Source organism: Durio zibethinus, chromosome 14, assembly GCF_047325235.1.
Source record: "Durio zibethinus cultivar Kanyao isolate XHJ-2024 chromosome 14, ASM4732523v1, whole genome shotgun sequence".
Classification (NCBI taxonomy): Eukaryota; Viridiplantae; Streptophyta; class Magnoliopsida; order Malvales; family Malvaceae; genus Durio; species Durio zibethinus.
This window is the reverse complement of record NC_143175.1, coordinates 19,585,370-19,602,181: the sequence shown is the minus strand read 5'-3', so window position 1 is coordinate 19,602,181 and position 16,812 is coordinate 19,585,370. Positions and strand designations below refer to the sequence as shown.

Genomic DNA, 16,812 nt, shown 5'->3' with positions numbered 1-16,812 from the left:
ATGATTAAGTGATCCCTAATCATTTTTTACAGTTTCAAATATTTATAAAAAATAATTACATATTTTAATAATAAAATAATAAAATTTTAATTGTAATGATCAAAATTTAATTTTTGATATTTGATCACTTACCTTAATTACTATTATTACTGCAAAATAATGCAAGCATCTGTAAGTTTATGATTTAATTTATCTAATTAAAATAATAAAAAAAATTATATATATTATTTTAAATTGTTTGGATGTTATTAACTTTTTAAAATTTAAGAAAAAATTTTGTTTTTAATATTAAAATTAAATTTTTTTTATAAAATTAAAGTTTCATTATTTTTAATATTAAAAAATTAAAAAATCATAAATAATAGTTTTAAAATTATTAAAAAATAAGAGTTTAAGATATTAAAAAACATAATTTTAAAATATAAAAAAATAAAGAAAATGAAACAAAAAAGTATATATATTAATCACATAAAAGCTTTTTAATTTATCAAATTTTTTATGGATAAAAATACAAGAAAAATGAAAAAAAATTTTTAATAATTTATTTGAATAAAATTATATCTAACTATTTGTTTATTAATATCGTATAAATTATTAAAATTATATATTTATATCATATTTTATATAAAAATTATTTATTATAATTTATATCAATATAAAAATATAAAATATAATTTTTTATTTTATTAAATTTAAATATAATAAATATTATAATTTTAAATTAAATTATTTTTATATTTTATATTTATATCGTATTTATATTATATTTTACTTCGTGAGATTTACGTAAAAGCTGATATTTCATTTAGAGGGTTACAACACATGTGGACCTCATCACTCAAAATTCTCGAGATGTGGGAAACCAGCAAGCAAATTTTATTCCACATATATTTTGCCACGTCTCATTTTTCTATGTTAGTTTATCGGTTGTCAGTCCCATAAATAAATTAAAGGAATACAGTTATTGACTAAGGGCAGCAGTGGCCTTAAAGCTGCATAGGTAAGGCAGCTGGTGGTTCAGGTCCTACACAGTGCGCACCATGACCTGTCCTCGGCATTTAGGGTGGGTTCCAGAAAAAAGTTCAAACTTCAAACCTGGATGGCTTCAGTTGGTCCTAATGTTTTTCACGTGATTTCCCACGAGTTCACCCTTTTTCGTTTTTTTTTTATAATATTTTCATGCAAATATTTATATAATATATCATGACAATAAAAATGGGTTCATATTCATGGAGTATTAAGTCAAGTCTGAAAATGATTGAAGTTGAGAGTGAAAAATCAACACTATTGTCCTACTATTCTATCAAAAAATGGTATGAAAATCAAAGAATAGCCTAATAAAACAAAATAGGAAGAAGATTAAAAATTCTAGCATACGTGCCATTGCCTTTACTAACATTATATTTTCTTGTCATTGGCATGAAACCAACGATTAAAAGTTGCTTTGTTTTTGTATTTGATTTTGTTATAATAACAACAAACAAAAAGAAGAAAAAAAAAAACAACTTGAAGACGTAACCCTTTTAGCTTGTTTGTCTTTAAGGTTGAAAGAAAAAAAAAAGAGTAGGTTTTAAGAGAAGAAATAGCATCTAATGCAACAAAAAGAGAAAATAGACAGGGTGGAAAAAAAGGGCAGAGGGAGGAAAGCAAGTGGACAGATGATGGTGGCATGGTAAAGTCCAGTAGGGTAGGTGATAGTGAAACCACCCCAATATTGACCTACATTGCACTTATTGTTTTTTGCATTAATTAATTTTTTAAAAATAAATTAAAATTTTTTTATATATCAGATCATAGTGTGAAAATAAAAAATGAGTTATAAATGCTAAGGTTAACAATTCAAAATTTATTAAATGCAAATTTTTAAAAATAATTATATAAATTAATTAAATTTAAATTAAATTTTTATACAATTTTAGATTTTATATTGGCAAGTAATTTTGTCATTTTATTAAGGGCTATCATCATTTTATTTTTAAATTTCATTTCAACATAAATTTTTAAAATTAAAATTTTAATTTCTAATCGTTTAGGGTTATAAGTTTATAAAATAACAATTCTATCGATAAATTATAAGGTTGCTTGACAAAGGAATCAAAGTCATCTATATATGTTGGTTTGGTTTTAGATTGTTCTATATTTCAATAATTAAACATTTTGCTAATAACAAAATTACTTGCACCTTATTTTTAGTTGTAAGGTTTAAGTTAAATAGCATCAATTTAAACAAGAACAAAAATCCAAGTTTCAAGTTAACAATCAACTTTAACCAGAAATAAAGTTTAGATACGTCTGTAATGATAATCACATGTCACCTAATTAGAAGAGAAAGTCATCTCAAGCTCAAAATATTGTCTGTTTCCTCAGAAGGATTTTTTTTTTTTTACAAAATCTTGAATGGTTTAATCATAATTATATATAAATTTTAATTAAAATTTGATTTTTTAATAAAAAATCAGATTCATTCAATTAAAATATAAAATAAAATCTATTGTTTTATTAAAAATTAAAAATTTATAATTATGATTAAGTCACATAAATTTTATAATAACTTGTAGGTAATCGAATCCAAAACGCCAAAGCTCACCAATAGACACTTATATTTTAATTTTTTATATAAAATTTAATGAATATTGAATTGGGTACTCTATCTCTTTTAATGTCTTAAATTTTTTATTTGAAAAGTTCAAACAATAGACCTAGAAGTTAAAAAATTGTAAAAATAATAATTAAAAAGAAAATAATTTAAAAATGTATCATAAAAAAAAAAGAAAGAAAATGGAGAAAAAGGAAGAGAAACGAATAGAATAGAAAAGAAAGGAGAGGCACCATAGCATTCTCTCCCCATATATACCCCCACACCCTCTTAACCTTGTGCTCAGTTCTCAACAAAAAAACAAAGCACTGTCTCTCTCTTCTTTCCTAGCATTTGCAAATCCATTTTTATTTTCGTTCTTCAAGCTAATATATCTGTTTCTATAGCTAGTTAGGCATGGCAAAGGAAGGAGAGCAAGGCTCATTTCATGCCAAGGACTATGTCGACCCTCCACCAGCACCTCTGATTGATATAGCAGAGCTTAAGAAATGGTCATTTTACAGGGCTTTGATAGCTGAGTTCATTGCAACTCTGCTCTTCCTTTACATCACAGTCCTGACTGCGATTGGCTACAATAGCCAAGTTAACACCTCCTCTGATGCCTGTGCTGGTGTTGGTATTCTTGGTATTGCTTGGGCCTTTGGTGGCATGATATTCATTCTTGTTTACTGCACTGCTGGTATTTCTGGTATGTTGTTTATTTATTTCGATTTTGGTATTTTTAAGATGGAAAATGCTTTACTATCTTTTTATAATTAAGATTCTGATAATTAAAATTAAAATTAAAGCTTTTAAAACCAAGGTTTGGAGTTTAAAACATAAGAAAATAGATTAAGATTTGTAAAACCAAAGAGGGTTATTTCTATATATAGAAAAAAAAATTTTCACTTCATTTTTCCATGGTATGAACTATGAACAAGGCTTGACAAAATTTCAACAAAATTTCCTACCAAAAAAAAGCTGATTTAGTCTTCACTTTTTAATTTATTACCATAAACTTAGCATTGTAAAGTAATATTGGTTCACAACAAGTCAACTGATTCTGACCCATAATTTACTAATTTTACTGCCATGCAACAACAGGGGGTCACATTAACCCAGCGGTGACATTTGGACTGCTCTTGGCTCGTAAGGTGTCATTGATTCGAGCCGTTTCTTACATGGTGGCTCAGTGCTTGGGAGCCATCTGTGGGGTTGGGCTGGTTAAGGCTTTGCAGAAATCATACTACAACAGGTATGGAGGTGGAGCCAACGTAGTTGCAGATGGGTACAGCACTGGAACTGGTTTGGGTGCAGAGATTATTGGAACCTTTGTTTTGGTTTACACTGTTTTTTCTGCTACTGATCCTAAGAGGAATGCTAGAGACTCCCATGTCCCAGTAAGTACTTTTAACATTTTCTCCATAATTAATGAGCATTATCTGAAAATTCGAGATAAATAAATTGTTAATTTATTCTATTTAGCCAAATTATGCCAGAAATTTTAAAAAATATAGAGGTGATTCTATTTTTTTTTTAATTATATGAAGAAAATGAGGGTGTGTCAGATTTTCAACCTTTTTGACCAATGAAGTTGAAGAAATGGACAGTGGCGTGAGCTGGCCAATCATAACTCTGTGGTTACCATCAAAGGAACTGTAATCCAAAGGATTTCGTTGTTCTTGTTTTCTTTTTAATTTCGATAAAACGATTTTTTGGGTTTTTTTGCTTTGTCGTTTGCCCTTGACAAAAGGCAATGCCTTGTTTCATCAAATATTGGTCGTTTTCAGTCCAACGTGAATGGTGGGTTTAAAACCTTCAAAAAATAAAAGTAAAACGCCTTTCATGTGCCATCAATTCATCATGGGACAATGTTCTTTTTAATTCCCTTATCTAGTGAATCCGTGAGGATTTTCATCTGCTTAATTTTATTTAAAGTTTTTTTTTTTTTTTATAAATTTTTCGATTTAATCACAATAGCTAAGTGAATTTATTTTTATAATGCCTTTTTTTTTTCATTCATTTGGAGTTCTCATATTCAAATTAATTATCATAAATATTAATTATGGTATTAGAAAACAGTCTCATGCAAAAACAATATCTTAATTTTATCACAAATCACAATTACAAATAATGCATTATTTCAAATGAACCGACTAATCGTGTTATTTTTTTTAAGGTCTTGGCTCCACTTCCGATTGGGTTTGCTGTTTTCATGGTTCACTTGGCTACCATCCCAATCACTGGCACTGGCATCAACCCTGCCAGGAGTTTTGGAGCTGCTGTTATTTACGACAAGAAGAAGGCTTGGGATGATCATGTTAGTATAATTTTCAATAATTTTTAAAGATTTCATTTTTTAATGATACACAATCAAGGATATCTTAAAGTTTTATCTGGACTTAATCCTCTCAGGCGATTTTAAAGCACACTCATTTTCATTTACTTGATTTATTGAGGATTTTACATTTTTTAATTCTTCATTATTTTAATTTTCCCTTGACATTTTTTGTTTTCTTTTTTTTTCAGTGGATTTTTTGGGTTGGTCCCATGGTTGGAGCACTTATTGCAGCTTTTTACCACCAATTCATCTTGAGAGCAGGAGCTGTTAAGGCTCTTGGGTCATTTAGGAGCCAAACCCATGTTTGATGATCTTGACAAGTCTAATTTGCCTTCCTTTATGATTCGTGTATGGTCATTGTCCCCCAACCCCCTTTTTTTGATCAACTTCCGTTTGTGGAAGTTGATAAAAATTATAGGAACTGAGGGTCATGAAATATGTAGATAAAGTACGGTTTGAGAAGTGGGGGTGCTTTTGCTTTCCTTAGAGTTTACTTCAGCTCTTATTTTGTATTGATTTATGCTTCAAAAAAAGTAATGGAAATTGTTGTCTTTAGTTTACTTATGTCTCAATTTGCACTTATTGCTCTTTGATTAAGGGTTCACTGTCAGATTCCTACTCATTCCAAACATGAAATTGACACAAAATATTATTTTTTTTAACCCAAAAAAAAAAAAAAGAAAGTAGAAAGGGAATCAACAAGTAGCATGAGAATCCTAATTGGAAGCAGATTTGTCAAATCTGGTAATGCAAAAGGACTAGCTCTTCACTTCACTCTTCACTCTTTTGATGTGAAGAAAAAGGTGATGGCATGCATTACCACCATATGGCAAATCCTATTGAAGATAAAGAAAGATTCGAGTATGAGCGTTTGAAACTAATACAAATGCACTCGCATATTTGATTTGATTTTTATTTAAAGAGGGAGATTCAAATCTTTTATTTTTATTTTTTAAATTAAGTTGAAGTGAATGAAAAAAAATAGAAACTGAATCAACATTTTATTAATCAATTTACATAACATGATAGGTATAATAATCCCTTTAATGAAACAAATTATTTTAAATATAATATGAAATAACATGATATAAAAGTTTATAAATTGAATTTAACAAATTAGACGTCTAAAATTACATGTTAAAACTAATAAATAAAAGTGTGAAAACTGAGTCACACAGAAATTGGGTATGGGTTAACTCGTATTAAACAAAAAACGTTTCTTACATGACGAGTCACATGTAGGGTATTAGATGAGTGTTAACATTATTAAGCAAAATCTGAACCCATTTAACCCCTTACATATGTTATACCAGTTTGAAATTATGTCTTAAATTGGCAGCTCCTATTTTTTAACACAACAACTTGTCGTACTATAAAAATGTTAAGGAATTAATGCTTTAGTTTGGGGGGGCGCTTAGTCATGAAAATCAGAATTCTGAAAGGTATCCAAAAGAAATGTGATGGTTTTTGAAAATCAAGACAAAAGAATTTGCTTCATTTGGTGACGGTCCACATGATCGGTTGCACTTTTGGACATGTTAGATGTCAATGTATTTTTGTTTAATGTCAACCGCTCAATTTTCCAAAACATGGATCCAATTATTTGAATTCTTGACATTGCTCTAAAATTTTAGTTTTTATTAGGGAGGTAAATAAATAAAGTTTTCGACGTTTGTGAATATATTTAGTTTTTATTAATTTATTAAATTTAATAAATGTTTTAAATAGTATTTTTATATTTATTAAATGAATCAAATATGAATTAAGGTATATTTGATTGTTTATGTTTACAAATAAATTTATTTAAAATTCATTAGTTTAAAACATTCATTTAGGGTTTGTTTATTGTTCAACAATAATAATAAAAAAATTATATTTTTATTTTTTACCTTAATCCTATTTTAAGATTTATTTATATTTGTATAAATTTATTTAGGGTTTAATTATTTAAATTTATTTGATTATAATTTATGTGAATATGTTCGTTTAATATTCATGAGCGAATATCTTTAATTTAATTGAGTCAAATACAAATTGAATATGAATATGTTATCATTTAAATAAATAAATAATTTTTTTATCAAACAGAACAATTTTAAAAATAAATGAATAAATCAAACAGATATACATTGATTCATTTATATTTGGTTTGTTTACATCCCAAATATTCGCTAATAAACCCATATAAATGTTTTTACCAACTTCAAAGATAGCTTTTAATTCGGATTGTTTCCAATGGTTTTTTTTTTTTTTTTTTGAATTTAGCATTGTTCTTAGGTTAATTGAACCTAATGATTACTCAGTGTCTTTCTTCTTTATTGAATACGTGTTTTTTTTTTCTTTAATGATTTAGGAAAAAGGGAATTCAAACCCAATCTTTTGAACAGAAAAATTCATGCATCTGTCATTGAGCTATCTGCTTAGATGCATGCCATTGATTTCGCCTTATTCTATGATTCGTGCTTAGACCTTTTAAGTTTGACAAAAACATTAGAATGTCACATAACTGTGACTATCCGATCTCAATATTCACATGCAAAGCATGTGCAAATTCTCACCGTCGAGTCGTGATACTTTGCTGAACAAGACTTCTTTTTAAGTTTTAACGATTAGGTGACTTTCATTTGCAAGATGTTGCATTTTTGGGATGGTAGCTAAGTCGTTACTGGTTCTTTTATTACGAGTGTGAAAGCGCATTTATAATTTCATACATCTAATAATTTAAATACGATACAATGATATCATACACAATATATAAAAATTAGACATGAAAGTGATATGTTTAAAAATTTAATAATAATTATATATATAAATTTAATAAAATAAAAAATATATTTTATATTTTTATGTTAAAATAAATTATTACATATAATTTTTATAAAAAAATATGATATAAATATAAAAATTTTAATATTTTATATAATACAAATATACGATTAAAAAAAATTGTGAAAGGCTGATTGTAGTACAGCAATTTGGTGTCATCTATTTAGACAAATTCATATGGTTAACTTGGTCCAAGGTAGACTTCTCTTTTCTAACGTGGCCTGGCTTGGATTTTCTAATGGGCCGAGTCGATTTTTTACTTTAATAACATAATAACAGGCTTGAACAAAAATCTTCCCTTCTTCCCAAAAGAAGTTAAATATGGATTTATTAGCTAGGCCCAACCCATCCAATCACCAATCATTCTAATTTCTAGTTGCAGATTTTTATCATTGATTTGTTTCAATAAAATGTGAAATTTTTGGATTTTATAAATAAAATAAAAATATTATATATTTATTTAATTATTATAAAATATTTATTAATTTTCATAAAGATACTTTAATAAGATACATTTCAATCCTCTAATCTCACTTGTAAAATTAAAAAATTTCACCATTATAATGTAAAATAATTTTTCATGAGTAATTTATACACCTTCAGTCCTTTTATACATATCAGCATATTTCTATCGAGTATCTTACAAACATAATTTGACCCTTACCTAAAACCCTTTTGATTAGTTCAAGAATTCCCTCAGTTTTTTGGTAGTTGCAATTATGAAGGCTAAAAGGCATGACAATCTAGTGCTTGGGTGTGTCTCTAGAGAAACTATCCATTTCATTATTTCTTTTTCAAACTTATCCTATTCCTAACACAAAATTTTTGTCCCCTGCTCATAATGTTGTAGGCAGGAACCCCAACAAACACATTACATCATTTTTCCCACAGAAATAAGCAACCCATGCAATCACTTCCATCATTTTGTCTAAATGCTTCTTTTGTTGGAAAGCAAACACTTTCAAGCAACAAAGTCAACTACCATTTCCAAGGTCCAACAAGAAGCCTATATGGTATACGGTCTAGAGAGAATTCCCCAAACCATTAACCATTTCAATAGACCAAAGTTTCAATATCTATATGGCACCTATCTCTACCATCTTCTTCTTCTTCCTTGAGGCTTTCTCTTTGGTTTTCAGTCCTGCATTCCATATTCTTTCTTCTCAAAACTTCCTGAAGATATCGATGCCCGGATTGGATTTCTTGCATCCTGATTTTTCAACCTTTCAACTGTTGCAAATTGGATATACACGTTCATGAAAGGTAATTCATCTTCAATTGTTAATAAACACAGTTGGAAGTCACGCACTTAATTACTGAGAAGAGCAGCCTGCAGGCTTTGCTTTGGTGCCATATACAGCAAAGACTTTACAAACCAAGAAGTTTCAGTATCAGCTGATGAATGTAAACATTTTATTTGAATTTTGATGAATTGTCCATTTATTCTTATCATTTCACCCCTAACTCTAGATATCATGATGCATATACTATTTGTACATTTTCTGAATCCTCAGTTCGATAATCCATAACATGATATATTTACAGAAATTGTCAATTTTTGTCAATTCAGTTAGGAACACCTTCCAAAGCTAGTGGAAGTTGACCCCTTAGTGATTTTTCTTGTTAAAAACAAGTCATCCAAAGCAAGGGGTTATCGGCTGGATAGATAAACAGGCTTAGGCTTCATTTGAATCTCACCGAACTACAAGTGAGGTGAGATTTGTTTGCCTCTTTTACTTCAAACGTACTATTTTTTTCGTTTGGATTAGGAACGATTAGTGTCAGTGAGTAATTGGAGCTAAAAGCTCTAGTTAAAGTTACGCAGTCCCATCGCATCTTTTTTTTCAATTTTATTTTTTGATTGGTTTTTTATTTTTTATTTTTCTTTTGCCTTATAATCATAAGTCTTTAATGGTCATTTTCATTTTCATTTCATCACATTGCTATTTTTGCATCCAAGTATATATCTCATCGCTACTTTTAACCTCATCGCTACAGTAATTAATATCATATCTACAGCTGTTTTTTATCTCATCAAATATAATCTCATTGCCCAACTCAATGAAATCTTGGTATTATGGTCCTACATAAAAATTATGAGTCTCATATCGATTATATATTAGAGTTGATTTTGAAATATAAATGTTCATATTACCTTTAACTTAGAGAACGTCTTTTGTGAAAAAAAAACTTAGAGATCCAATGAGTTAAAACAAGTAATACCTTAAAAGTTGATGTAAATTATAACATTTGATATTAGAACCGACTTTGTGGCATTAATAGTGTGCTATAGAGGATGATGAGCTTTCAATAGAGTGCAAGTAGATGTTATGATTCTAGAAAAGAATTATGAATTTCATATCAATTGTGTATTAAAATCAATCTTAAAATATAAATGTTTACACTACTTTCAACTTATAAAATATATTTTATGAGATAAAATCATGAAATTTAATAAATTTAAATAAATAATATTTTATAAGTTAACGTAAATCATGACTATTACATAACAAAAAAATTTTATAAAGAGCATAGGAGTTGTCGGGCAGACTTGAACATACATTAACTACGGCCCAGGAGAGAGTAGGGCAAATGCATTTTGCTGCCAACATTTCTGCCCGACTAAATACACTTTAATTATCAGCAAGTTATATATGTTGGTTAGATCTAAGTATATTGAAAAAAAAGCTACGAGTCAACAAAATTAAACTTCAAGTCTAACAAGATCAAAATGTGACTGCGATTATGTGAACTATATTACAAATTATAGTTTGATTTTATTGAAAAGTTTAAACAAAATTTTTTTTATTTGAAGGTATTTCATAGTGGATGGCAAATAAAAAAGATATTTCATGGTAATGGTTTTAAATGATGATTTGAAGAAAGAAAAATTTATTCATTCTAGGGCTACAAAAGTATAAATATATATATATATTTATATAGATACACTAATTCGTTTAGGGTCCATGAGATACGTTAAAAATATAAGCCTAATCTTATAATCTTAATAAATAAAATATATACCTTAACAGCCCCTCAATTTCAAAGATGGTTCAAAAAGAAACATTTGGAATTTAAAAACTAAATAAAGAAAACAAGAAATTGAAAGAGAATTTTTAAAATGATTTTCATTTGTAATTTAGAAAAAAATGTGGTAATAAGATGGTGTTTTTACATGTCTTCTATCTAAATGATAATCTATCTCAATATATTTAGTCTTTTCATAAAAAATATTATTGTGAGTAATTTGAATTGCATTCTTACTAACAAAAGAGCAAAATAGGTCCATAAGTAATCGACACAACCACATAATTTTTATTGTAGTGTTGGATAAAGTTTTATACTTCATTCTAGCACTGGATTGAACTACAATTGCCTGCTTTTTACTTTTCTAAGATATCAAGGAATCACATAGAAAAATACAACAATCACTTGTAGAATGCCAATCATTAACATCACCAACCCAATCAAGACATGAAGTTCAAGTTTAAAAGTTGATGAGGAAAAAAACCATTTATGCAATGTTCCTTGCAAATATCTCAATATCTTAAAAATTGCAACAAAATGAATCGTTTGAGATACTTTAATAAATTGGCTTATAACTTAAACCGCATGACTAATGTCAGGTTTTGTAACTATCAAATATATAAGGCTACCAACCGTTTATATAGTGTAGCATCATTGAGAAGTTTTCTACAAGTAGCTTTCATTTTTACATAAATTTCAAGAAAAGTGTCAACAATTTTATTATTAGATAAACCAGCTTTAGAAATAAGATCAGAAGCATATTTCATCATATATGAGAGAGGAGGAATCAACTTCAATATCTAAAAAATATCGTCATGGACCAAGATCCCTCATTTCATAGGTTTACCAAAATGATTTTTTACATTATGAATGCCAAGGCTATCATCTTCGGTTATCATCATATCATTAACATAGAGAAACAATAACACAATGCTTCTCTCAAATCGATGAATAAACAAAGTTAATCATAAAGGCACTCCACAAACCCAAAGTTAAACATGCTAGTGCTAATCTTCTCAAACCATGCATGTGGCGTTTGTTTAAAGCTATATAAAGTTCATCAAAGCTTGCACACTATATTAGTTTGGCAAGATAATCTTAGAGGATGTTTCATATAAACTTATTCAAGAAGATCTCCATTTAAGAATGCATTTTTCACATCCATTTGAGTCAAAGCTCAACCTCGAATAGAACAATAGCTATAAGTGGTCAAACAAAAGTCATTCAAGCCACAAGAGTTAAAAGTTTTTTCATAATCAATACCATACGTTTGTGTCAATCTTTTTGCAACCAACATGGACTTATATTTTTCAATAGATCCATCTGATTTAGATTTGATCTCGTATACCCACTTATAATTTACTATAGACTTTTCAAAAAGTAAATCAACAAAATCTCAAATATGAGTTTTTTTTAAACGTCTAACTCTTCCCTTATTGTTTCTTGACAAAAAGAATTAGAACTTATTTCACAATAAAATTTAGGTTCATAAATAGAAAAATAGTAGATAAGAAATAATCAAAATCATGATAACATTTAAAAAGAATTTACTCATGTGATGAACATCTAAATTTTGAGATAGATGACTCCAATGAATTGAATAATAATGGTACAAAATTGCTTGTGGTAAAGAAAGTGATGGGATAAACTTTATTCGAATAAACCTACTCAAAAGAAGAATTTTGAGACACATGACAAGATTGAATAGCCACTTAAATCAACAAAAAGATTTAATAAAATGGCAAAAGGCTCTTGAATATCATTGTTAGATTCCTGAAAATGAGACAATAAATATATTAAAATATTTTTGCAAAAAATAACATGTCAGGAAAACAGAAGTTTTTTGTGCAATGGGATTATAACAACAATATATTTTTTGTCCAATAGAAGAAGATTTTATATATTATTTGCTTTTTGCATACTCATATGAATATGTCAAAAAAATTTAAAATTAAGCATTTGCATTAAGGGGAGAAAAAAATGAAGAAAATTAGGCAAAAAAACTCTTTCGTGGAATTCAATTAATGTACTAAGTTGACATTGTAAATCATATAAATTACCATTAAATTGGTGTTTACCAGCTTACTACAAATCAACCTAGTTCTTCACTTCATGTACTATATAAAGTCATCCAACTTTTAGCAGTATGAAACTTCTTGCTGGTATCCTATCGAAAAAGACCCTCCTTTGGTTTGTTTTTTTACCAATTTGTTCCATCTTTTTGGGTTGAGCATTTAGCTGCAAAACCTGCAAATAAACAAATAGGAGAATATCATCTGTATATACACTTGTCCAAGTAGAATGCTTACCAGTAATTTAAAAAGACCAATAAGGGCAGAGTAGTCATTTCAATAATTAAATTATTTCAATTTGTTTTTTTTTTTCTTTTTATACTCTTTTAAATAAGTAGCTAACGCCTCCTGAATTTTCTCGCTAAATCTCAACCAAAAACACCGCTTCTTTGGGTACGTCTTCTCTTACTCTGTATTTTCTTTTTAGATTTCCTTACATTTTCTTCGTACTTTCTATCATTTTCTCATGTCCATAATTTTGATATTGTTTTAAACTCCAGATCACTACTTTTTAACTCAATAATTCAATTGCATTAAGAATAGATACCTTGTTTAATTTGAAATTATATAAATCTATAAGCTCTGCTATTTTCACTTTGATCTGGCTATTCAGTTAATGGGTAGTTCGAATTCACTTAAATTTTTAATTTTTCTGTAAAAAACTTTGTTGGGTACTTTTTTTTTCTGCCTTTTTATGGACCTAGATTTGATGGGTTAGTTGTTAGACCAATTTGCCTAGAAACTGGAGTTTCATGTCATTTGATGATCTTGGTCATTTTAGTGATATTGTCTCTGAGCTAATAGAAAATGGATCTTTTTTGAGATTTTGGAAGGATATTGCTGATACCCAATTAAAAGAGTTAAATTTTTTTTTTTTTTTCCTGTTGGTGGCATTGTTGTAAATTATCTTAATGATCAAATAATGTTAGTCATAAAAGTTTGATGTAAAAAGAATTTGGATATTGAACTTAACTTAGATTGAAGTGCTTGTCTTTGCGTTTATGTCTTTAGCGTGGAAAATGTATTGTATTGCTGCCTTAAATACAAATTTAATCATTGGTAGGCATGAAAATAAGGTCCTTGGATTCTTAAAAGTTTCTTTCAATTTTAATTTTGCTATGGAAAGTGGATCTAAAAATGCCAATTGAAATTGATGAATTTTGAGTAAACTTTTAGTTATTCTATTACGTTGTTCTTATTATTAAGTCGAAGTGGCCAATGGTGACTTTGGATGTTAACAATATTGGAAATGTCAGCATCCTTTCTTGGTTTCCGTAGCATTGATACATAATGAATAATTCTCCCTGATGAACTTTATGAAGTTACTAAGCACACGCACATCTGCTATTTGTTATGCTCTCATGCACACAACAAAATACTTTTATTGGCCATAGAAACCATATATCAGGATGGCATCTTTACCCACGGCATAAACATATTGCCATCCTTTGTCTCTATTGTATTGGAGGATGTGTTTTCCTACTCTAATTCTCATGTCCTTGATCTCTGATTATTCTTTTCTTGATGACAAGCTTCAAAATCTGATAATCTCAATTTTGCTACTTTTTGACGTTATCAATCTTTTCTCGCATGTTATTGTAATAAAATCGATATAATGAATGCCTGTTAGTCTTATTTATAGTAAATATGTTGTTCTTGAGTTAGTCTTAATTACATGCTGTTTGTTAATTCTCTGCCAAACTAAAGTTGATATTATCATACCATGATTCAATGCTATTGAACTGAAGTTTTTAGTTGGCCTTTTGTTGTTCCTATTGTTTTTGTTCTGTTTGTTGTGTGACTTGTTTTTATATCAATCTATACAATTACTAAAGTACTTTTTTTGTAAAAAAAAAACTTAATTTCAGAGTAACAAAATTCAGTAAGTATGGAAGCCAACAGGGGCCAGAATGGAATTCAACTGCTGCTAGCTGCCGAACAAGAAGCTCAGCACATCGTCAATACTGCAAGAAACGGTAAGCACTCATCTTATTTTCATATTTCTTATGCCTCAGCTTGTAAAAATTTATGCAATGTTTTTATGGTGTTGCACTGATACAACTTAGTTCAAGAATAATGAGATGTCAGTTTCTTGTTGATTCCCTTTATTTGTTTAGAAGCTATATTTGAGAATTATAGAACATATTTTGGACGCTTGATCTCACTTGATATAGAGGCTTGGTTAAACAATATACTTATGTAAACACGCATATACACACACACACACACACACACACACACACGGGCATTGTGGAAGTTACAGGATAACTTTTTTTTTTGTTATTAGCATAATTTGGAAATTTATACTTAATTAAATTGGACACAATACTTTCAACAACATGCAGCCTTTCTTCTGTGTCTTTTAGCACCAAATCAAATCACTCCTCTTCCATTGTAATAAAATATTAGGACAATAATGCTTTGCTATGTGGTTATTGCTACTGCCATTTCATGAATACTAAGATGTGAATTAAACATAGAAGAGAAGTTGATTTGACTTTCTTGGTTGCTGTTGTTGTAGTAGTCATTGCTTTTTTGGTGGTCTTGATGTCAAATTGCTCCTGTTTCTTTTTTCAGCAAAAATGGCTAGACTGAAACAGGCCAAGGAAGAGGCAGAGAAAGAGATTGCTGAATATCGTGCTCAAGTGGAGTATGAGTTTCAGAAGAAGGTAGCAGAGGTATGAATTAGTAAATTTAAAAGAAAATTTGATTTTTATCTTTTTGAATGATAGCAATGTGCTGAAAATCTTAGATATGAGCTTAGATATCTCACAGCTATTATTTAAAGACTGCATTAATTGTGATTTATGTAAGTCTTCTGGAATTTATGCATTTTCATTCAAATTCCTATTCTTATCAGTCAAATGCCTTTTTTTTTTTTTTTTTTGTGCTCGAGTATTATCACAGTTATTACTTTGCTCATTTGCATGTTTCCTTGGTTTCTTTTGCCATTTCTGTGGTATCTGAAATCTTTTTTACAAGATTGAACTCTAGGTGATAGAATTACTTCGAGATTCAAATATCCTTGATTCAAATATGAACTAAAGCATGTTTGTGGATTATTATACAGAGTAGTGGAGACTCGGGGGCTAATGTGAAGCGACTTGAGCAAGAAACAGATGCAAAGATCAATCACTTGAAGAATGAAGCTGCCAGGATATCGCACGATGTTGTACAGATGCTTTTGAAGCATGTGACAACCGTGAGGAACTAGGATCATCTCTAGGGCTGATGGTAAATTGTCCACAACCATCAATGAGGGTTCTTTTTTTTCATCTCAAAACTTAGAGCTCATGCTTGGAAACGATTTTATGTTATTATATCATTTGTCGTTATTTTATTTGTGCCATGCATTTGTTGATCATGTTCCTGTTCTGAAATAAAGTTCAATGTGTGCAGTTTGCCCCAAGAAATCGTTTCTCGTAATATTTATGAATGCAAAACAATAAATTACAAAGGGTTTCCAAATCATTCCCTGGCATTTGTTAATCCATATTTCTTCCACTTTTTTCTAATAGATAAAACGGGGAATGAGTTTATGAATGGAAAGGATGCAACCAAACTTTTTTTCTCAACTTCTGCTTTTATATTTTCTGGAAACAGGAGGAAGTTATGGAGCCACCTTTAACATAAATGCCTACATGGACTATTAAATCAATTGCAACTAGAAAACCCTACCAGTTTAATACCACTCCAACTCTTCATGAACAAGAAATTCATTCCTAAAAAAAAGAAAAAAACCAAGTGCATTGACAGTGTAGTTGAATGGGTTAGATTCAAGTAGTAATAAGAATGTGAATATGAAGTTCAAATAGATACTAGGAATAAATTCATACGTATCATAAGAAGAAGCATAAAGTTTTAAAGTGGAGCCCAGTTGGTGTGAACTATAATATTCCAACACAAGGTTTATTGGAACTTTATTTTGATTTTTCTTCAAAACAACTTTTAGTCACTAGTGATTTTTGATA

The 16,812-nt window shown here is 28.9% G+C and overlaps 2 protein-coding genes across 2 annotated transcripts; both read left to right on the top strand.

Moving 5' to 3' along the window:
• Positions 1-2,876: 2,876 nt before the first annotated feature.
• LOC111293889 (putative aquaporin PIP2-5) lies at positions 2,877-5,476 on the top strand. The gene is made up of 4 exons (XM_022886934.2): positions 2,877-3,284; positions 3,680-3,975; positions 4,755-4,895; positions 5,105-5,476. Exons 1-4 carry the CDS (start codon positions 2,993-2,995, stop codon positions 5,222-5,224), a joined length of 849 nt encoding a protein of 282 aa, XP_022742669.2. The 5' UTR covers positions 2,877-2,992; the 3' UTR covers positions 5,225-5,476.
• A 7,625-nt stretch (positions 5,477-13,101) lies between these two features.
• On the top strand, positions 13,102-16,254 carry LOC111294140 (V-type proton ATPase subunit G1-like). Its single transcript, XM_022887325.2, has 4 exons — positions 13,102-13,234; positions 14,710-14,817; positions 15,419-15,519; positions 15,912-16,254. The coding sequence occupies exons 2-4, from the start codon at positions 14,730-14,732 to the stop codon at positions 16,053-16,055; spliced, it is 333 nt and encodes a 110-aa protein (XP_022743060.1). The 5' UTR covers positions 13,102-13,234; positions 14,710-14,729; the 3' UTR covers positions 16,056-16,254.
• The last annotated feature ends 558 nt before the right edge of the window (positions 16,255-16,812 follow it).